This window comes from Zeus faber (genome assembly GCF_960531495.2).
Source record: "Zeus faber genome assembly, chromosome: 5".
Lineage (NCBI taxonomy): Eukaryota > Metazoa > Chordata > Actinopteri > Zeiformes > Zeidae > Zeus > Zeus faber.
The window spans coordinates 34,160,166-34,184,796 of NC_137192.1; the positions used below are offsets into that span (position 1 = coordinate 34,160,166).

Sequence of the window (24,631 nt, forward strand, 5' to 3'; positions counted from 1 at the left end):
TTTCCACCAACGGAGGTTTTTTTATGCATTTATTTCTATCCTAATCTTATTCACAGGGCCAATCTAGCGCAATGCGCGGGCATCATTTGGTCCCCGGGCCCGCAGCTGAACATCCCTGCTCTACAATCCCTCCCTGTCTTTATATGCATGTGCGAACAACGAAAAAATATCTCAAGTACAAGGGAGATACTTTTCGATCTCTTCTTAAAGTTATTTCTTTCACCGTAACATCATCAACACTCCGACACCACTCCCACCAAAACAAGTCAAATTCAGACCATGTTTGTTTTGTTTTTAAGAAGGTTTTTAATTTAAGAAAACATTCACTTATCACGAGTCATAACAATAATGCACTTGGAAACAACAGGGTTGACGTGAGAACAGAACAAACGGCTCGTTCTAACACTGACACCAACACGGACACAAACGGTTTTAGCGAGCATGCTCCCTCTTCCTGTCCGACAGGCGGGGACAGAGGCTCAGAGTACCAACAGAGCACCAACAGAGTAACAACAGAGCAACAACAGAGTACCAACAGAGTACCAACAGAGTACCAACAGAGTACCAACAGAGCACCAGCAGAGCACCAGCAGAGACCCAGCACAGCACCAGCAGGGCACAGGGAGCTACGGGGCGTGTGCGTGGCGGATGTTCAGCGTGTCCCTTAGCATCAGGTCCCTCAGGCGCCACAGAGCGTCGGCCATGGTGCTGTGCGCTCCCTTGCTCTTCAGCCAGTGCGCCGGCAGCCGGCTCTCCTGCTCCTTGGTCAGACGGATGTCTCTCTTCCGAGCTGAAAGCGGAGACGTTATCAGGCTATTAAGCTCCTTCAAACTGCGTGTTGCACTCCGCCAGCCCATATTGAAAGAAAGGCTTCACCTGAGAGAGTTTGGTCCCACTTGCTGATGGTGGTGGTTTCTGCGTTAAGACCCTCAATATACTTGAGGTAAGCCTCGGAGTGGAGCAGGCGCTGTGGCTTGGGTGGAGGGGACACGAACATGGGTGTGGACGGCTGTTGGTGCGAGGGCTGCCCCACCTGGCCCTGTCCTGGGTATGATGTAGCCGCCTGCTGCCCTGGGCCTGCAACACCCATCTGGAGGAAATGCATCTCAATTACTATCTGCTCTTTGATTTGGAATAGCACAAAAAAAATCAACTTAAACCATCGTAAACAAGGGGTGGACCTAGAGTCCAAAAATTATAACAGAGTACCGATCTGGTTTATTAATTTACAGCAGTAGACTTTGACGATAGTTTGGGGTCATTACAGCATGGCTCTTGGAATCAGCCATTTGTACTTTTAATATGATCCTCTATTTTATAGCCTGTACTCAGACACATTTCCAATACCAGTATCAGTGTATTCCTGTATAAAACAACTTGGGGCATTCTTTCTTTCTCCATTTCTTTTCTTTCCCCAGGCACACAGATTCTATATTCTACTCACATAAAGCAACTTCAACCTTTACTCCCATGTCAAAACTTGTGAATTATTAAAACTTTTCGTTCTTTACCTGGGCTCCATGGGATCCAGGTCCTCCCATGCAGTTAATACCTATAAGAACATCAAGCAAAAACACACATTGTCTCCCCATTACCTCACATTTGCTTATTTCAATATTATAAACATACCACACACAATACTATGATTATCTAGGTACCAATAAAAAAATTTAATTGTTACACTATTAAGTTGTCTTTGTCAGTGGATTACATGTTCAAGTCAACTCAGAATAAAAAAAGAGTTGCAAATCACCATCTAGCCTAATGGCAATAAATAAAACACATGGCTGAATTGTGTGTGCGCATTCTTCTAGTCGAGAACCTAGGGGCCTCGGCCTATCGGTACAGGTAGCCCCTCCAGCAAGTCAGAGTGGCAGACAGGAAGCAACTGCGTGTCAGGTGGGGTGGCTATGACGGCACTCTTACCAGGGCAAGGCATTCCAGGAAACCCAGGCATAAAGGTCAGGAGATGCTGGGGCAAGACAGGCATGCGGTGTGGCGGTACGCCACTCATACTAACCATGACATCAACAGGGAACAGCCAGGGCATCATGGTCGACACACATGTGCCCACCATACCTTCTCAGGAGGGAAGGCGGTGGCACACAACAGATAGATGCATCAGTGAGACATGCAACAACTACTGCACATGGATTAATACAGTAATGAATGTAAAATGAAGATCCTAATAACAAAACTAGGTGACAAGCCAGGAAGCAAACCAACATCTAGCCAATGTAATTGGGCCAACTTGTGTGTAAATGTTGGCATTACACTATACCATCCAGACCATAAATACAGTACATTGACATTTTGTTCATGAATATTGTGAGAGAAAAATCCCTCCCTACCCAACAGGAAGAAGGACAAAGAGGAAGGCGTCTGGAACGAGGAGACTGTTCGCTTCCCACAAGGAATAGAGGAAGAGGTGGGCGTGGCAGGTACCGGGAACTGCATCAGCAATGACGGTGTCCCAAGGCGGAAAATGTGCAACAGCGACTTCTGCGCTCACACATTACGGTGGTCACAGATTACGGTGCAACACGGGCTTAATTTAGCAAGGCTCGCGCTTATGCCACAGGGCTATGCAGAGTCGCCGGCAGTGTTCTCTGCTTGCCAGCAAAGAATGGCAGCACATTAATCCAATATGTTGATGATTTACTGATCTGCTCGCCAGACGAGAATTCATGTGTTGCCAGTACACAGGCTCTCTTTAAATACTGAGCTCAAAATCATCACAAAGTGTCTAAAACTTAACTCCAGCTGCTACAAAAGAACCTTCACTATTTGGGTCCCACCCTGGGTAACGGTTGAGTTGCCGCCATTTTACATATACCAAAACCACATAAAAAAGTGGTTGCTGTCACTCTTGGACTGTGGATTATGCGATACTTGCCCAGCAACCATTATCAGCAATGGCTCATGGGAAGGACTTATCGTCGTCAGATAGAGTTGATTGGACACCTGAGGCGGAAGAATGTTCTGTTGCTCTTAAACAAGCTCTTACATCGGATCCATCTTTGGGTTTGCCGGATATGACCCGCCCTTTTTACTGTAACTGTGGATGAGAAAGATGGTTTCATGTTAGCTGTGTTGCTCACTGTTTTAGTACTACATGCTGTCGCCTTAATCTTTCTACAGAGCAAAATGGCTCATTTCTCTTCAGCAACAGCTCTCCATCGTCAAATTATGTTACTTTCACTTCCTCATGTCACTTTGAAGTAGACTTGGGCAGATATACAATGAAATCAAACAGCAACGGACTCCATCGCTCGCGATTGACATTGATGACAGAACTTTTTATTAGGAGAAATAACAAGCATTGAAACGGTGTAAGTGCAGTTTACCGTGTTCTGAAAATGAAGCGGAGAGGGAGCGAGGGGGCGGAGGCTCTCGCCCTCTCTGCTCGGAGCTGTCGAGTAACCACTTGTGATCGGATCTCACTTCCCTGCTCTATATGCAAATCTTGTGATTATAAAATAGCAATATATAATATAATCTCATAGAGAAAGATTTACATTTATTTTATTTCCTTAGTTTGTTATGTGTATGGAAAATGAAAAACAAACCCTAACTCAGAGAATTGGAGTGTCATTTATTTAAATTTGTCCTCCAGACAGCAGTGCACAGTACACCGGTTCCCAACTCCCGGGCCCGTGTTTGTATTTTATATTAATTTATTTTCATTTGTTGTAAGAACATTTTTAAACACCACTGAGATGAGAGACTGGCCCGTTCAGTCCTGTTCCAAAAATAAAAAACGTGCATCCCCACTGTCGGGACAGTAGGGACTCACATCTCCCCATTGCTTTCTGCTGCTATGGGACTTAATTTAAATAATAATACTGCAGTTCTATAACAGGGAGACCGCAATTGCCACATCACAGTCTATGCATGTGCATAACCCTCCTTCCCGATGAAATCGTCACTGGCAATCGCTGCCCCTCAGCGATTGCTGAATGGAATTTTGCACAAGCATACTTTGAAGCGATGCACTGTTCTTAATCCAGCTACCCTTCTCCCCACCACTGATGATGGAGATCCACATGACTGCTTGGCAGCTATAGCCGTTATTTCTTCACCTTGCCCAGATCCTGCTACTAACGCTCTTATAAATTTCAGTATGATATGGAACTCTTTGTGGATGGGTCTGCACAAAGATCACCGGCTGGGGAACCGCTTGTGGCATACTCGGTTGTGACTTTTTGAGACTCCCTGGGCACTTTTCCACCCAGGCCTCTGAATCTTTTGTATTAATCCATACTTGTATTCTTGACGAGATTGGAGGGTCGTTTATTAAACAGTAACAGGATGGCAAAGTTCTCCGGTGTCCCCCCAAAGTTATCCCTCAACGGGAATTCATGGGAATTCAGGGAAATTCTCTCTGAAAAGCACCACAAAATTACTGAGAGACCCACCTCATAGAGGAGCTGGGAGGAGTGGTCGAGAACAATGCTATCCTAATGAACCAGGTGAAAATTTAGCTAAGATGATTTAAACTTATTAGCACAATTATTTGGGGATATTCGTCTAGTGTAGTGATCACTAATGGGATATACAGTGGGGGAAAAAAAGTATTTAGTCAGCCACCAATTGTGCAAGTTCTCCCACTTAAAAAGATGAGAGAGGCCTGTAATTTTCATCATAGGTTCACTTCAACTATGAGAGACAGAATGGGGGGAAAGAATCCAAGAAATCACATTGTAGGATTTTTAATGAATTAATTGGTTAATTCCTCGGTAAAATAAGTATTTGGTCACCTACAAACAAGCAAGATTTCTGGCTTTCACAGACCTGTAACTTTTTCTTTAAGAGGCTCCTCTGTCCTCCACTCGTTACCTGTATTAATGGCACCTGTTTGAACTCGTTATCAGTATAAAAGACACCTGTCCACAACCTCAAACAGTCACACTCCAAACTCCACTATGGCCAAAACCAAAGAGCTGTCAAAGGACACCAGAAACTAAATTGTAGACCTGCACCAGGCTGGGAAGACTGAATCTGCAATAGGTAAGCAGCTTGTTGTGAAGAAATCAACTGTGGGAGCAATTATTAGAAAATGGAAGACATACAAGACCACTGATAATCTCCCTCGATCTGGGGCTCCACACAAGATCTCACCCCGTGGGGTCAAAATGATCACAAGAACGGTGAGCAAACATCCCAGAACCACACGGGGGGACCTAGTGAATGACCTGCAGAGAGCTGGGACCAAAGTAACAAAGTCTACCATCAGTAACACACTACGCCGCCAGGGACTCCAATCCTGCAGTGCCAGACGTGTCCGCCTGCTTAAGCCAGTACATGTCCAGGCCCGTCTGAAGTTTGCTAGAGAGCATTTGGATGATCCAGAAGAGGATTGGGAGAATGTCATATGGTCAGATGAAACCAAAATATAACTTTTTGGTAAAAACTCAACTTGTCGTGTTAGGAGGAGAAAGAAAGCTGAGTTGCATCCAAAGAACACCATACCTACTGTGAAGCATGGGGGTGGAAACATCATGCTTTGGGGCTGTTTTTCTGCGAAGGGACCAGGATGACTGATCCGTGTAAAGGAAAGAATGAATGGGGCCATGTATCGTGAGATTTTGAGTGAAAACCTCCTTCCATCAGCAAGGGCATTGAAGAGGAAACGTGGCTGGGTCTTTCAGCATGACAATGATCCCAAACACACCGCTCCGGTAATGAAGGAGTGGCTTCGTAAGAAGCATTTCAAGGTCCTGGAGTGGCCTAGCCAGTCTCCAGATCTCAAGGGAGTTGAAAGTCTGTGTTGCCCAGCGACAGCCCCAAAACATCACTGCTCTAGAGGAGATCTGCATGGAGGAATGGGCCAAAATACCAGCAACAGTGTGTGAAAACCTTGTGAAGACTTACAGAAAATGTTTGACCACTGTCATTGCAAACAAAGGGTATATAACAAAGTATTGAGATGAACTTTTGTTATTGACCAAATACTTATTTTCCACCATAATTTGCAAATAAATTCTTTAAAAATCAGACAATGTGATTTTCTGGATTTTTTTTTTCCTCATTTTGTCTCTCGTAGTTGAGGTGAACCTATGACGAAAATAACAGGCCTCTCTCATCTTTTTAAGTGGGAGAACTTGCACAATTGGTGGCTGACTAAATACTTTTTTGCCCCACTGTACAGAATATCCATTTAATGTTACAATGCCATAACCCTCCCATCTCAGACTGATATTTGCAAATGTGCTGCTCACACTAATGCCTCTGACCCCATCTCTAAAGGAAACGCCTAAGTCGATGCAGCCACCAAAGCCGCTGCTGTATTTGACACGGCTCATGTTCTAACAATGGTTGTCTCCCCCACAGATGAGGACACAGATTTCCTCACTAACAATTCCCCTTTAAAGGTTAGAGAATTAAGTAATATATTTGCAGGTCAAAGCAACCTTGCAAGCACTCGAAGGACCACTGCACGGCCCCCTGACCAGGCGACTGGGTGATAATTCCACGACTTCCAGAGAAAGAGCTGGAACTCTGCCCGCATTCTGGGCCCGTTCCAAATCCGCCTCACCACTGCAGCAGCAGTTAAGGTGGCAGAACGACCAACTTTAAGGTGTTGTTCCATTAGGAACAAAAGAGAGGAGTGTGATAGAAAATGCAATAATTGATACTTTATATGTTTTAAATAAACAATGGATCATAATTTTCTCCTGTATTTTCATAAACCGGCTCTTGTATTTCCCCTCACATGTTTTTGCTCATATACTCCAGAATGTTCAGAACGTGCATCTGGGCGGATGTATAGTTTACAGCATAGTCACAAGATGACTCACCTTCTACCAATTTTCTACCTTGCAGAATGTTCTCAGCAATTTCCTCGCTTGTGCGATCACAAATGTCACAAAATGACACCTTCCTCCTTTTCCTATAAAAGCTCCCTCTGAGCCTCTGTCGGAAAGAGACCGCTGCTTTCACTGCTTTGGAGTGTATTTGTATTTCTGTTCTTGTTTTGCAAAATAAATTGTTCTGGTGAATAGAGGTCTCAGTTTGTTCCTGACAGCAATTTCATTCAGCAATATTTTTCTAAGTACACAATATAGTTTCAGTTAAATTTCATTTTTTCTAGTTTTAACTAAAATGTTTTTTCACACCTAGTTAACTGTACAGGGATGCAAACACATATATGGTGAAAAAAGTCACCCAAATTTACCCAAAAAAAGCAACATTCGCCAAAAAGCGAGTTGTTTACATCCCTGACTGTAATAACCTTGCTCTACTGCCGTCAGCTGGTCCCTTTGCGTACTGGTGCGCACGTGAGTAAGAACACCAATGCACGTGCAGCGTTCTGGTTCTGACTGTAACAGCAATACTTAAATGTCACTAATGCAACATTTTTTATTTTTTTATTTTGGGGTGCACGTTTTGCCGTCCCTATTTTTTAATGTTAAGAGTGGTTGCCAAAGGGGGCAACCAGAGGCCACGAAATGGTTACCAATTGACTCAATCTGGTAACTAGGCAATCGTTACTGTCGAGCCCGGATCAGTTATGCTAACACTGGCCCAGCGTTGGCCAATTCTGCTTCCATTTTTTAATGCTGGCCCACCCATTTCCCTGGAACTGTGCCAATGTTGAAACAATGTTGTTTGGAGACTGCCAGCCAAACTACGTTGGCCCAACGTTGGTTTCCTGGCTGGGACACATGCCAAACAATGCACTATTAACAATCACAACTAATCTAAAAAGCGAGTAAAACATCAGACACTAAAGCTGCTTTCATACATGAAGTGTAAACCTGAAATTACCCGGATATTACCCGGATAAGCTGTATATGTGAACGTAAATGTCCGAATCATTTGACCCGGACATTACCCAGACTTACCCAGCCAGTACCCTAGTACAAAGTCTGGGTAATGTCCAAGTGAGCGGTATATGTAAACAGAGCAGGTAATTGTCCGGATCATTCACAGCGAGCGAGTGGGCGCGTCGTGTGTTGATGACTTCTCTATCATGCGCCAGTTATTTACCTTTGTACGGATCTCCCTGCACAGAGCATAGCTACTGCATACTCCTTTCTGCTTTCTTAATTATTCCTTTCCACTGGCGTTTATATTGTGGATATATCCAAATACATGGAGTAGAGTATCAACGCAAAAAAAAGCCCAACTACTGATAGGTCTGTAGCCTCGTCCGCCATCTTGGGTGTGCTGTAAAACTCTGCAGTGTCATTGTGTCATGTCCTGCCTCCTGCACACTCTACCATGGCTTCACCCCTTGTCTAAACCAAACTGATTATTTCTAGGTAGTGTAAACGCATCGGACACGGACAATCTCTGTTTTTTTTGCTACATGTGTGAAAGGAAAAGATAATCAGGTCCGGACATTATCGGAACATTGTCGGGAGTGCATGTGTGAAAGCAGCTTAAGAGAGGGTATGAAGTACAGAAAGACAGGCACTGTAACATCAAGCATGCTGGTTGGGGAAAATAAAAAGACAAATCATTCTAGCAGTTCAGCTTCTTATTCCAGCCTCCATGTGTCCCATAGGGGATCCTTCTGCATTCTGAGGGGTTACCTGACACAGGCGTCATGCTGGGATTAAGCATCCCCATGGGGGTTGGGGGGGGCACCACCCCCATCAGTGCCCCTACTGGGGTACCTGCTCTAGGGGAAGCCTGCTGCTGGGCTGCCCTCTCACGCTCCTGCTGCTCGGCCACCTTAGCTGCTCGCTCTGCAAGACAGGGCATGAAAACTATCATCAAATGCTTGTCCTAAAAGGATTGAATGTTCATCTAGACTAGGGATCTCTTGGGAGCAAATTCTCACCTTCATACTCTGCTTTCTTGGAGCCCTCCAGGTTCCTCCACTCTGTGCCTACCAGGCGACTCAGCTCTCCAAAGGAGAAGTCTGGGTGCCGGGCCTTGATGACCGCCCTCATCTCACTGCTGAACAGGATGTAACCACTCATATTGATTTTCCGCTTTGACCCCTCCTTCTTGGAAAGGCCCTTTATATTCTTTGGGGTTGACTGAAACCAAGTAAAACATGGAGACACTTACAACTACTTTTTATCCAGGAATTGTGTCAAGGAATTGTGTGGTGAGTTGTGTTGCACTCCTGACCTGTGGAGGGGTGTAAGGCATGATGTCCATGTCGCCTGACATAGAGCTTTGGAGCTGAGGAAGGGACTGGTCCCCAAGATCTCCATCCTCCTCCCCAAGATCTTCCAGCTCCTCATCTGTCATGTCAGCAAACTTAGCCTCCAGCTCTTCAATCTTCCTGTCCAAAAGAGGAGACGGCTCCTTCTGGGGCACTATGAGTTTCCTGTAACAGACGATTAGTAAAATATATAGTATTCCCTTATGACATTTCATCACAGAACAAAAGGGATCACAATGTATAGTCACAAAGTTTTGCCTATTAAACTCAATTCTCATTCAATGTCAGGGTTCTCCTCTGGACCAGATGTTTAGAGCTGGGTGAAAAGTTTCCTTCTCCTAGCAGTAGTAACTTTTAAACAATTAATACAAAGAAAATCTGTTAATGACAACATATTATTCCAATTTCACTAACTTAATTTAGGTCTAGTCAAGACATAAGTATAACATAAAAACAGTGGATATTGGTTAAAGGGAAAACAATTAGTTATTTATGATTATTTATCATTGTTATTATTATTTATGATTTTGGGTCAAAAACAACCAAAAGATCGAATTTAAAGATTCCTTAAGATATCATTTGTTTTGTGGAATTCATTTTCATATGTCCGCAGGTCCAACTACTTCAAATCCTGACTAAGATTTGTTAGCCAAATGATATGGGATCAAGGATTTTTTACCTAAAATAATAAATCTCATCCTCCACCACCTTGCCAGACAGAGAGAAGCGCTTAAGACCCTTGAATTTCTTCATCTGCTTCTCACTCTCAATGTAGCGGCTCTCACACAGCAGGACGTCCTCTTCAGGTACTTCTGTTGGCCGGCAGGACAGGTAGTCCTTGAAAGAGGACACTGCGCATTTCCCTTTTAAAAATAATAACAGAGAGGGTTGAAGTCAGAGATTGCACTTAATGAGATGTAAGGAACCTCAATAGACTTATGTCTGTATGTCTGATGTCTAAAGATGAACCTATGACGCAGGTCATGGGACAGGCCTCCTCAAGGTTGCTAAGGAACACTTCTTTTTTGTAAAACATCTTAGTTGGCTCGTGCTCTGTTTCTTCTGGGTGGATGAAGATGGGACCAAAGAAGTAGGCTGCTCCATCTCGCACCCACATCTTTTCAATCCTGTACAGAGGAGAGATGTGAGGAAGTTGACAATGGAAAGTTGGTCTACCTGAATCATTCCTGACCACTCCCTTTTAAGAAGAAAAAGAGCGCAAGTACTGCAAAGAACATCATTGCTGTTGCTATGCAACACCGTGCTTCAGTTGGTGAAGTTACTTGAAAGGAGTAACTTCACCAACTTATTTGTACAACACTAATGCAGAGGTGCTCCTTTTAATTTAACTGGCGTACAGAGTATTTTTAATGAGCGTCATTAAAGTATGTGACAAACAGTCCCTTTATCGATGATAAGATAACACTATTAATCCTGGGAGAAATTTAGCTGTGACTGAATGACTGAAAAATGGTATTCTGGAGCCATTTTATTATATACTTGCATGGGGCGTTTCAACCATTTTTTACTTTTTATTTTACTCAGGTATAATTTTGGAACTCCTTTTTTCAAATGTTCAACATACAGCGCCCACAGAAGCCATCAGTTAAAGTAAGCGGCAGTATATGGACTTTTTTTAAAGTAAGGTATACACTGTAAACAGTAAATGTTTGACAAAGCATCCATAGCTTTCAGCTATCTTTAAAGCAGCATTTCCCCCACCTGCCCACCCGGTGGCGCACTAGTCCATGGGAAGCGATGTAGACGCAGTCTCCCACTTTGTGCCAGAGGTTGTTGTAACAGAGCTGCTCATAGTACTGGCATCCTGGTTCTCCGTTGGTTACATCCATGGTAACATCCTCCCTCTCCTGCAGGGACACACACACACACACACACACACACACACACACACACACACACACACACACACACACACACACACACACACACACACACACACACACACACACACACACACACACACACACACACACACACACACACACGTCCCGTGACCTTTGTGTTTAACACCAACAATGTGCAGTCTGACAATTTCATGAAGAACAACTTACTTTATCAACGATAACAACCGTGGTCTTGCCATCCTCTGTGATCTCTGGAGGCTTATCATCCTGTTTGGGGGCAAACATGGAGGCCACTCGGACAACGGGCAGCGCAATCTCTCTGGGAACAAACCTCACGGAGCTCAAGGGCATGGTCCACATCTTAATCTTCTTGAAAGACTTTGCCTTGGCAGAGTAGCGTGATTCGCAGACGTAAACGTCCTCTGATCTGAAGCCCTCCGGGTTAAGTTTAAAGTACTCCTAAAATATCAGGTCATCATAATGAGACTGATGAACGAGATGACAAAAAGCGCCACATAAAATGATCTGCAGAATGCCAGCGTGTATACCTTAACAAACATGACCACACATTTGCCCAAAATTTTGTTGACAGGGGCTTTGTTGTAATAGTCGCTCTTGAAAACCTCCTTCTCCAGGAACTTGCGTGTAGCTAGATGGAACGTTTCGTTCGGCCTGTAGAACCAGCAGCCGTACAACCACTTCTCACCTGTTGAAGTGATGAATTATGAAATTAAGAAACAGAAAAACATTTTGAACCTTGATAAAATATCAGTGATACATATTCAACTTTGCAGTCTAAATAATTCTAAGAAATTATGTTGCAATGATTAGTGGGCAGGCTGACCACTAACATTTAATGGCTACCCAGTAATCCCTCAGCCCTGCTTTCAAGCACTTTCAAGTCTTCTGAAACTGACCGGTGTCGTCCTGCCACAGGCGTTCGATGCAGATGATGTGTGGCTGTAGGTTCGGCTCTGCAGGCTCCACGTAGACGTAGTCCCCCACACGATACATGCTGTCCTTGTAGCTGCAGTCCTGGCTGTATGTGCGCTGTAGACCAGGCTGCCACGCCCCCCCAACGGGGTCCTCACTCTTTTCTGCCTCTGCAGATTCACAAAAGTTAAAATTGCCTTACAATGATGACTGGTGTTTTAGCATGGACATGTAGCCATGTCTGTTACAGATGGCATGAAGCTATTTCTAAAATCCAACCTTTTTTCTCCTCTTCTCTCTTGAGTTTATCCTCCTCAAACTCCTTGGGAAGCTTCTCCTTCTTCTGCTTCTCCACATCACTGTGCAGGTGTTTGGAGGTGTAGCTGAGGGCGGGAGAGAGCAGGATCTCTCCGTTCTTGCAAAGCTCGTCTCTGATGCGGATTAGGAACTGCTGCAGTTCCACAGCGTCCTCGAAAATCTCTGAGTCCGTCCTACAAAAACAGCTGTATGTTAGGGCTAGGGCAATATATCGGTATAATTATGATATTGTGGTATGAGTCTAGATATCGTCATCGATTTTTGGCATCGTAATATCGCGGTATAGATAAATGTGTTTTAAGGCTGCATTACTGTAAAGTAATGGAATTTTTAATTTTGTCAAAACATCGCCATGATACTCATAACAATTAAATTATTAAAAAACTGATTTGAGTTTGTCAATCACCCAGCTCTACCTGATGTGACCCTCAATTTGAGGGGTATGATTTGATTGAAATGCAGAATAAAGGTCTACTAATCAGATCTACTAATCATTTGGTTTCACCTGTGCATGCGTCTGGCCTTCTCCAGAACTTCAAACATGTGGTCCTGGAACACGTCCAGCCTCTTGTATCGGCCTCTGTCCACATTGACCCTGATAATCTCGAAATTGAGGGGCGGCTTCTCAGGTCCGGTGGGATCCAGAGCGGGGATCTCGGCCAGTGAGTCGCTGTAGCAGCGGCCCTCGTCGTCCTGGTGGCCGAGCACGGACACGAAGAGGCTCCGGACGAGCTCCTGGATGAGGCGCCCCACGTCGGGCACGTTGGCGTCGTCGCCTCCCTCCAGGTCACGCCGGGTCTCCAGCAGCACCCGGTGCAGCACCAGCGCGTCACGATAGATGAGCGACTCAGGCTCATTGTAGGTGCAGGCATTGTTGAACATGAGCACCAGGTCCTCCACCAGCGCATCCACGTCCTGATATTTATTGGCCAGCATGTGGCTCTTGACCTTCTCCATGTCCACAGGCTTCTTGATGGCGATGTAGTAGTCTGGCAACTCGGCACGGGACGGCAGCCGCAAGAAGATGGTGCTGAGGCGACGGCCACGCTTGTCTGTGAAATTCTTCACAGCCTCATAAAGCTCGTTAAGCTTCTGCTGTAATGGGGTTAAATACTTGGACTTCTTTAGAGTGAGGCTGTTCTTCCCTGCAACATAATCATTAATGTCAAAGTTCATTAACTATTATTTATTAACTTGCAGTCTGACCATAATCAAAATGTATGATAGCTAACATACTTATCTTCAATTTCGGAGACATAATGTCATCGTCATCAATGACTGGCCCGAGATCCCTGCGTCTGTCCTTCATAATCTTCTCAAGGACGTCAGCGTCATTATAGACCTGGAGCAAGATGAAGACACTTTGCTCATGCAGGAGTTTCTTTCACTGCTTTATTGTGAAGATGATGTGGTAAATAACTTCCTATATAACAAGAGTTTCAATGGCTTCCTTTTGTGGTCGCAATTTGTCACTAATCGTCTAATGTTACTGATTGGGCCTTTAACATTTTTTATGTTGTTTCTTTGGCTCAACCTGTGAAAGGTCTGTAGACTAATGTACATAAAATTTAAAAACTAACAAGTTATGATCAGTGATCAGATTGTTTGCCAGGTTTACAATACAAACAACTCCTCACCTGGGAGCCTTCCTCGTTGTAATGCCGTGCGTTGCGGAACATGAGCTTCATGTCTTCCATCATGGCGTCCTCGTTCGTGTACTTTTCCACGCGGATGTTGTGCTCAATGGTTCTCAGATCCACGGGCTCCAGGATGACCTTGTAGTAGTCGGGGTAGTCCTTCTTCGAGGGCTTCACCATGAAGAGGTCGCACAGCCTCCGCCCTGTGCTGGCTTCCCGCGCCTCTGTCACTGCAGAGAACAGGGCTCTCATACGGCTCTTCTTTGTGTTCTTCTTGTGACTGGAAATCAGAAATAAACACAGAGATGTCACACACATGCATTCATCCCCCCTGGCGAGAGTTTAGACTAAAACCTTTACCTTTTCCTCTTCAAGCTGCCGTTGTCGGACGTGGCGGAGGAGAGCATGCTGTCTCCATCATCTTCATCTCTTTGCAGAAGCTCCTTCCTCTTTAGCTGAAAAGAGAACAACAATTACAAAATATAAGCTAAATGTAATAAAACAAAAGTACAACATTTTAATACATCTGATATCAAATGTGAATAATTTTACTTGTTTCTTGAAACGACATACATAAAAAAAAATGTTTTTCCTCGTATACGATCGTTGACCCTTACACAGAAATCCTTTCCAAAAATTGAGGAGGAGGAGGAGTTTGGGACTGACCTGCTGAATGTGTTGCAGTTTGAGCACCCGCTTGTAAATGGAGGAGTGGGGAACATTGAAGCGTTTGGCGTTTTCAAACATCAGGGTCAGATCTGCGTCTAAATGCTCCACACTCTCGTACTCATTGCTCTTCATCTTATTCCTGTGGGGAAGTACGGGCTCTCACATTTGGGAAGGAGGGGACAGAAATACTGTACTGTACAGTGTGTAGGGACACAAAAATGAAAAAAGAGAATGTTGTTGAAGAAAAACAAAAACTTGAGATGAAAAACATGCTTAAATCATAAACTTGAGATAGAAATATTACACAAGCTTTGGCCTGGTGTTTACATGTGGATCTGATGTAGCAATGCAGAAAGGTTGGAATGGAAATGTTTTATTCAAATATTATACTATGAGGATATTTCCACAACATCTCACAACTCATGGGGACTCCCATGCATACAGTACATCATGTATCCAATAGCAATAACATGCTTTTTCAAAAGCAATACTTAAATGTTGAGGGCGACAAATTATTCTATTTCCATCTCATTCCCTCATTTATCAATCAAAATATTTGATTCATCAATCCAGCTCCATAGTCTTTGTTATTAAACTATTAAAAAAATATGAATGCATTATAATTCACTCAACTGGATGAAGAAAATAGCAGCTTGAACCCCAAATTCAATTTCAGTGTTTACCCGACAATTATTTACTCCTGGAGGATAAACACAGAGAACCCCCAAAAGACGCGCGCAATGAATTATGGGCATTGCGTTTTGTGATGTTCATTCTGAGGGAATTGTCTAGCTTTTGTGGAGAGAGAGAGAGAGAGAGAGAGAGAGAGAGAGAGAGAGAGAGAGAGAGAGAGAGAGAGAGAGAGAGAGAGAGAGAGAGAGAGAGAGAGAGAGAGAGAGAGAGAGAGAGAGAGAGAGAGAGAGAGAGAGAGAGAGAGAGAGAGAGAGAGAGAGAGAGAGAGAGAGAGAGAGAGAGAGAGAGAGAGAGAGAGAGAGAGAGAGCTTGCTTCAGCCTCTGCTTCTCCCACCCCAGGCGTCCTTCCTCCAGGGGACAGCCAGACGAAGTGGACAGCCCTCCACGATGGCAACCAATTCCAGGATCCAAGTCGTGCTCATGAAAAGGACAGGAAAGTGTTCTGCGTGTTTTTAATTGGGGGTCTTCTTTTATATTGGAGGAGACCCATCTGAGCACAGGGAGAACATGCAAACTCCACACAGAAAGGGCCCTAATCGGGAGATTACCCACAGTGCCAACAGCACCCCAGGCGGAACCCAGGACCACTTTATTAGGTACACCTGTTCAAATGCTTGTTAACACAAATAGCTTATCAGCCAATAACATCGCAGCAACGCATTGCATTTAGGCATGTAGACATGGTGAGGAGGACTTGAGGAAGTTCAAACCGAGCATCAGAATGGGGAAGAAAGAGGATTTAAGTGACTTTGAACGTGGCATGGTTGTTGGTGCCAGACAAGCTGGTCTGAGTATTTCAGAAACTGCTGACCCACTGGGATTTTAACACAAAAGCATCTCTAGGGTTTACAGAGAATGGTCCGAAAAAGAGAAAATATCCAGTGAGCGACAGTTGTGTTAACGAAAATGCCTTGATGTCAGAGGTCAGAGGAGAATGGGCAGACTGGTTGGAAACGATAAAAAGGCAACAGTAACTTAACAACCACTCGTTACACCCAAGGTTTGCAGAATACCATCTCTGACGACAACACAACAATCCTTGAAGCAGATGGGCTACAGCAGCAGAAGACCACACCGGGTGCCACTCCTGTCAGCTAAGAACAGGAAACTGAGGCTACAATTGGCACAAGCACCAAAAATGGACAATGGAAGATTGGAAAAACATTGCCTGGTCTGATGAGCCTCGATTTCAGCTGCAACATTCAGATGGGAGGGTCAGAATTTGGCGTAAACAACATGAAAGTCTGGCTCCATCCTGCCTTGTATCAAGGGTTCAGGCTGGTGGTGGTGGTGTAATGGTGTTGGGGATATTTTCTTGGCACACTTTGGGCCCCTTAGTACCAACTGAGCATGCTTTCAACGCCACAGCAGACCTGAGTATTGTTGCTGAGCGTATCCATCCCTTTATGAGCACAGTTTACCCATCTTGTGATGCTACTTCCAGCAGGATAATGCACCATGTCACAAAGCTCAAACCATCTCTAACTGCTTTCTTGAACGTGACAATGAGTTGACTGTACTCCAATGGCCTCCACAGTCACCATATCTCAATCCAATAGAGCACCTTTGGGATGTGGTGGAACGGGAGATTGGCATCACGGATGTGCAGCCGACAAATCTGCAGCAACTGCGTGATGCTGTCGATTCGATATGGACCAAAATCTCTGAGGAATGTTTCCAACACATTGTTGAATCTATGCCACCAAGAATTAAGGCAGTTCTGAAGGCAAGGGGAGGTCCAGCCCAGTACTAGCAAGGTGTACTTAATAAAGCGGCCGTTGAGTGTATATATATTGTTGATCTGACTGAAGTTCTCATTGGGCTGGTGATCCACCAGGTCAATACAATTGTAGGGGAAACACTGATATTGTTTATATAAAATATATTGGTTGTATTGTTTGGTGTCAACAAATATGAAGAGCCTCATACCTTATCTGGAACAGGCAAATGGGCTGAGTGATTTGCTGGTAGTAGTCAGGGTAGTCCTTCCTAGAGGGCAGCTGTAGAAAGGGCTCAGAGATCAAATGGCCCTGGCTGTTCCTGCCCCCTCGCACAGCTTCATACAGCTGGAAGATGGGGTTGCTCATGTCCATATTGGAGTGAATGCTCTCTGCCTCAGATTCCCCCTCATCGTAGTGGACAGACCCTGAGCACAGCAGGAGAGACAGGCTAAACATTTAAGCAGTATTCATTGGCTGCTTATTCTAATGCTGTGATATTGATAACATCCCCAAAAACAGGAGGTAGTACCGGAGAGAATGCCTTCTTCATCACTTTCATACTGAAGAGCCATGGTGATGGCGGACAGGCGGTCACCCTGGGCAGACCTTCTGTTCCTGACACACAGAGTCACCGAGAGAGACTTACTAATATCTATATAGTATACTTATATCCCCTGTGTATAATTAAATTTCAGCCAGTATAACTCCCATAATTCGAGTGCTGACTGTCCACCATTATTGCTCATGTTTGTCATATGTGCCATTGTTTGCTGCTGCTGCTGAAATCCATTTTCTAAGGGTTTTTTGAGTGTGTGATGTACCAAGCCACTGGTTGTGTGTTTCCAGGGTTCCAATTTACCTGATGCGGATGCTGGACTTGATAGGTTCAGCATGTTCCATCTCTGCCTTTTTTTGTGCAAATACCTTTTTGATGGTGTTTGCATCCTTGAAAAGAAGTCGAATATCATATCAAGTAATAATCATTGTTCTTTATTTAAAGCACATAATATATGTGTATCTAACAACAAATATCTTAACTTACCTTAAAAACTTGTGATCCTGGCTCATTATATGTTTTGGCATTTTTGGTTAGCATATCTATGTCCTTTGCCATGGCACTAACACTTCTGTAGTGGCCCATCTAAAGGAATAACACTTTAGTTAAGTCAAATCAGTCAAAAATTGTGTACAGAACTTTGATCAAAGATTTATAGAAAATGTGCGAATACACACCTGAATCTTCTGAGCAATGATTTTCAGATCTATTGGCTCTTTAATGACGGCGTAGTAGTCTGGGTATTGCTGAGAAATGGCAAAGCGCACATTAAAATATTGTCATAAGGTTTGCAGATTCCTATTCCCACACTCACACTAGAAATAGTCCTACCACTTTGGAGGGAAGCTTCTGGAACAGCTCGCTAACAAGGCGGCCGGTGGGCTCAGTGTAGGACACCACAGCATCCAGGAGCTGCTCAAGGGCCTCTTTCAAGCACGAGGGTGTGTTCTGTCACATTTACATGGAGAGTGAATATAACATTTATTTAGTACCAATCCAGTTTCACTGAGTATGTTTCGCTTGAAATAAGACTTAATATTTGACCGAGAAACCGAATTAAGTTATGCCAGTTATTACATTTCACTGCATATATGTATGAAAGTATGTATATGTATGTGACAAATAAAAATCTTGAATCTTGAATCCATACAACTTAAATTGCAGAGTTTCTCCTATACATTCCTATAGATGGTATGTGAGCATCACCTCATCCTCAGTCAAGCCTCCGGTGTTGTCTTGTGCGTCATACCCATCTTCATCTTCTTCATCATAGTCCCCTCTCTGGACAAACTCATTCTTGGTTCTCAAGTAGAGATCCCACAGTTTACACGCTGCTCTGTACTCTGGACTTTCTGGCTAAACATGAGTAAAACAGATTTACATCAGGGTGATACATTTTAGGTGATTTATTATTTATCAATATTATAACATCTTTTATGAAATGCAATTTTGCAGACAGGTATTTTCTGGCATTGGTAATTGTTACCTTGTAATAGGTTTTTGCATTGTTGAATAGCAAGTGGAAGTCGTTAGTCAGTTGCTCTACATCATCGTACTCCTCCATCTTAAGTTTCTGTTGAATCTTCATCATGTCGATTGGCTGAGACACCACATGGTAGTAGTCTGGCTGATTCCTTTCAGATTTGTCAACTCATTAATTTACCCAATCTTAACTTTGTACTATCACATTCCTACAGGTTTACAATAAAATAAAATACTTATTCAAACAATTTAATAAGCCGTTTGTGCTACCTTCTTTTTGGCGCTCTGATGAACAGCTCACAGAGCATCCTGCCTTGATCGTCCTTGTAGTCTCTGATGGTGTTGTAGAGTTCATGACAAACAGCAATCTGCAGAACAAGGACCATGTTTAAATCAAGATGTTGCAAATCGTTTAAATCTTTTTATTAACTGAATTGAGCAACAGTACATTCTAAAACTATACTGAGCAAGGTTTAATAAATGTATTTAGCTGAAATCTGATTATTTACAGGATCCACTGTTGGAATGTTTGAAGTGCGTCTCCTCTTCCTCCCCACTGAAGACACTAAGGATGAAGGCTGGCAATCGTCAAAATCTCCTCCACTCACACTACTGGAGGGGGACGTCGCCCTTCTCCTTTTCAGCGCCATGACAGAAGTCCTGCCGGGAAGACAAAATAAAATCAAGTAACATCATTCTATAGCAAGGCAGTGTCAAACAAATGTTAGGTCGCGGGCCGGATTACTTTTTGTGAAGACGTGATTGGAGGATGAAGCATGTTGACGCAGCCTGTTCAGATGCTCTTTCAGGCAGATAAAGTTGGCGTCAAATGTATGACATTACATTTCTTTTCAAGCTGCTCTCACATCTCTGCTATAACTACAATGTGTTTCACTTTACAAATTGCGTATCATTTGATGAAAAACATTGACTATAATATCTTCCAAGACCTCAAATGAACACACACACACACACACACACACACACACACACACACACACACACACACACACACACCTCATTACAATGGCACCTGTGACGGGCCGGGATATATTAGGCAAGAAGTGTGCTGGAAGCAGGAAAAATGGGCAAGCGTAAGGATCTGAGCGACTTTGACAAGGACCACATTGTGATGTTAGACAACTGGGTCAGAGCATCTCCAAAGCAGCAGGTCTTGTGGGGTGTTCAGTATGCAGTGGTTAGTACCCACCAAAAGTGGTCCAAGGAAGGACAACCCGTGAACCGGTGCCAGGGTCATGGGCGCCCAAGGCTCATTGATGCACATGGGGAGTGAAGTCTAGCCCGTCTGCTTCGATCCCACAGAAGAGCTACTGAAGCACAAATAGGTGAAAAAGTTAATGCTGCTATGATAGAAAGGTGTCAGAACACACAGTGCATCACAGCTTGATGTGTATGGGGCCGTGTAGCGGCAGACCGGTCTGAGTGTCCATGCTGACCCCTGTGTTGTGTGTCTTGTCAACAATATTTTGTTGGAGGCAAGATTTTCAACCTGATACCAGATAAGGAGCCTGATTATGCAGGCAACTAACAGCAGTGTAGAGCCATTAAAACTGCAAATGCGATCCTTTTTCTTAATTGGTTTCTAAAAATCTAAAACAGCAAAATGAGAATACATTAAGCATTAAAATAAACGCTACACTCTGCATATTATTCTCTCAGGTGTTATCATATCCATACTGCTTCGGCTTATGTTTTCGTGTTATTGTGCCTTTTGGAGTTTGCATGTTCTCCCCGTGCTCACATGGGGTTTCCTCCACCAAAAACATGCACCCATCATCGTCTGACCAGCGATGGACATTTATCATTTGGTCCCCGGGCGCGTCCACGTATGCTGCCCACTGCTCCTGGCTGTGCCCCCGGAGGAAGGACAAGCCAGGATGGGTCAAAAGCAGAGGATCCATTTCACCGGCCACCATCAAGCATGTGCATGTGTGTGTGTGTGCAAGCATGTGTTGTAGTGTGGTGTGTTGCGTGATAAATAAAGTCTGTTTCTTCTTCTTCTTCTTCTTCTTCTTCGCTCATTAATAGAATCTATCAAGAACATTGATTAGCTTCACGTGTTTTCCATGAGACATTGTTTTTCTTTGTCTACAAATAACCCTGAATGTCTCCCTGAAATGAAGTGTTATTTCATCGCACCCTATCAAGCCGCTGCACGGGACGCACGCCTACGCGGGCCGAAAACCGGACCGCGGGCCGTACCTTTGACACCCCTGCTCACGGGGAGAAATTGTGCTGCGTGTCGGCGTTATCGCCAACGCGGCACTGACAGCTTACATCCCCGCGTTCACAGCGTGGCCATTCCCAAAGACCCTGCGGAGAAATGTCTCCGTTGTTGTTTTGTTGTTTGTTTTTAATTAACGGAGGCACTGGCGACGGGTCGCGTCCGCCACTGCGCCGAGACAAAGGCGTCAGGACTCGAATACGAATCGAACAGAGCGCCGAGCACGCGTGACGGGCGCCCGCCTCTCCGCGGGTCGTCGGCCGGGACGCGGGCGCGGAACCTACCTTATGTCACGGTGCTCGGAGCACCCAGCGCCACGCAAGGAAGCCCAATTATCCAGCGACGATGGGATGGGGAGTGTGACGTCCACCGCCACAGAGCCTTGCGATAGCTTCCGCTTTGAGCTCGCCGTCTTTCAAAATAAAAGCCCCCGCGGAGCCTGTTGGCAGACCGTTTTTGGCTTTATTTTTTATTACTATTGGTTTTTTTTTTCGACAGGGCAGCTCCCGCGTTTTTTGTCAACCCGACATATTTGCGCGTCGACATACCTCGTTTGTTTTCCTAACGGTGCTCACAATATCACTGCCGCGGAAGAAAGTCAATTATTCTATTATCGATTATTATCGACGAGGAACGTTAGCGGCATCCTCAAAATCACTTCCGGTAGGACGTCGCTGCCTTTCAAAGTAAAAGGCTTTTCGTGATTCTATTAGATTCAAGATTCAAGATTTTTATTTGTCACATACATAGACATACTTTCATACATATACATACTTTCATACATAGACATACTTTCATACATAGACATACTTTCATACATATACATACTTTCATACATAGACATACTTTCATACATAGACATACTTTCATACATATACATACTTTCATACATATACTGTACATACTTTCATACATATACATACTTTCATACATATACATACTTTCATACATATACTGTACATACTTTCATACATATACATACTTTCATACATAGACATACTTTCATACATAGACATACTTTCATACATATACATACTTTCATACATATACATACTTTCATACATAGACATACTTTCATACATAGACATACTTTCATACATAGACATACTTTCATACATAGACATACTTTCATACATAGACATACTTTCATACATATACTGTACATACTTTCATACATAGACATACTTTCATACATAGACATACTTTCATACATATACATACTTTCATACATATACTGTACATACTTTCATACATATACATACTTTCATACATATACTGTACATACTTTCATACATATACATACTTTCATACATAGACATACTTTCATACATAGACATACTTTCATACATAGACATACTTTCATACATAGACATACTTTCATACATATACTGTACATACTTTCATACATATACATACTTTCATACATATACTGTACATACTTTCATACATAGACATACTTTCATACATATACTGTACATACTTTCATACATATACATACTTTCATACATATACATACTTTCATACATAGACATACTTTCATACATAGACATACTTTCATACATAGACATACTTTCATACATAGACATACTTTCATACATAGACATACTTTCATACATATACTGTACATACTTTCATACATAGACATACTTTCATACATAGACATACTTTCATACATATACATACTTTCATACATATACTGTACATACTTTCATACATATACATACTTTCATACATATACTGTACATACTTTCATACATATACATACTTTCATACATAGACATACTTTCATACATAGACATACTTTCATACATAGACATACTTTCATACATAGACATACTTTCATACATATACTGTACATACTTTCATACATATACATACTTTCATACATATACTGTACATACTTTCATACATAGACATACTTTCATACATATACTGTACATACTTTCATACATATACATACTTTCATACATATACTGTACATACTTTCATACATAGACATACTTTCATACATATACATACTTTCATACATATACTGTACATACTTTCATACATAGACATACTTTCATACATATACATACTTTCATACATATCCTGTACATACTTTCATACATATATGCAGTGAAATGTAATGCAACGTACCTGGTGATAAAACACAATAAAAAAACAATTCTTTCTAATAGACCAACTAACTGACTCCTAAAACGTAATACAGTAAGTCGAATACTTATAGAATAAAATAAAAATATATAGAATAAAATAAAATACAATAAAAATAAAATGGAATAGATAGAGGGAATATGCTTATGTATATACAGATATGTGAATTAAAGTGGCATGTGAATGTGAATAAAGTGAGGTAGTGTTTGGGATAATACAGCACAGTATACAACAGTACGGCGCAGCAATACGGCATCACAAACAACCCTGAACAGTGACACAGTATGCGGTACAGTATGCTACATACAGTACAGTATGCAGTACAGTATGCTACATACAGTACAGTATGCAGTACAGTACGCTACATACAGTACAGTATGCGGTACAGTATGCTACATACAGTACAGTATGCAGTACAGTATGCTACATACAGTACAGTATGCAGTACAGTACGCTACATACAGTACAGTAGGTAGTGGAGCCTGTGTGTGTGGCTCAGTGAGGACCCCTGCTGAGGTCAGCATTGACAGTTCTAATGGTTTGCGGGAAAAAACTCTGTCTCAGTCTCTGTTCTCTGTACAATTACGATACAATTACAATTGAATGAACAGTTTGTTTCCCCCGCGACAGGAAATCTGATCTGAATCATAATATTATTTATGTTTGACGAGGAAAAACAGTGGAAAATAAACCCTAGTTGGAAAAAAAGTGGTTTAACTTGTCACGTTTTAGGATAAAATAAATAGATAAATAAATAAATAAGTAGAAGAAGTCAAACAAAAAATAATTGATAACAAAATAATTAATAAATAAACGAACCAATAATTAATAAATAAATAAATGTGTTAATTAATTAACTAATGAATTCGTTCATTGATACATTAATAGAGAAGTAACATCGACTACATATATTCCAGGAAAACAACACATTCATCTCATAATAATGTCATGTAATAATGTAATGTAATAATGTAATGTAATAATGTAATAATGTAATAATGTAATGTAATAATGTAATGTAATAATGTAATGTAATAATGTAATGTAATAATGTAATGTAATAATGTTATAATGTAATGTAATAATGTAATGTAATGTAATAATGTAATGTAATAATGTAATGTTATAATGTAATAATGTAATGTAATAATGTAATGTAATAATGTCATGTAATAATGTAACGTAATAATGTAATGTAATAATGTAATGTAATGTAATAATGTAATAATGT

The 24,631-nt window shown here is 42.5% G+C and overlaps 1 protein-coding gene across 2 annotated transcripts; it reads right to left on the minus strand.

Annotated features, from left to right (window-relative positions):
* Positions 1–338: 338 nt before the first annotated feature.
* LOC307231043 (protein polybromo-1-like) lies at positions 339–19,648 on the minus strand (the record flags this gene model as incomplete). 2 transcript variants are annotated; one of them, XM_080001583.1, is made up of 29 exons in its annotated part: positions 339–790; positions 877–1,090; positions 1,512–1,552; positions 1,927–2,082; positions 8,541–8,696; positions 8,792–8,993; positions 9,088–9,289; positions 9,804–9,987; positions 10,094–10,251; positions 10,847–10,992; positions 11,197–11,448; positions 11,538–11,695; positions 11,907–12,092; positions 12,202–12,413; positions 12,746–13,385; positions 13,477–13,582; positions 13,878–14,157; positions 14,238–14,332; positions 14,544–14,685; positions 17,169–17,385; positions 17,490–17,575; positions 17,820–17,905; positions 18,003–18,101; positions 18,194–18,262; positions 18,348–18,464; positions 18,723–18,872; positions 19,003–19,150; positions 19,269–19,366; positions 19,508–19,648. In XM_080001583.1, 29 exons carry the CDS (start codon positions 19,646–19,648, stop codon positions 627–629), a joined length of 4,905 nt encoding a protein of 1,634 aa, XP_079857709.1. In that variant the 3' UTR covers positions 339–626. The 2 variants fall into 2 exon arrangements, with proteins under 2 accessions (XP_079857709.1, XP_079857710.1); XM_080001584.1 differs by lacking the exons at positions 1,512–1,552; positions 1,927–2,082 and having other exon boundaries at positions 8,596–8,696.
* Positions 19,649–24,631: the final 4,983 nt, after the last annotated feature.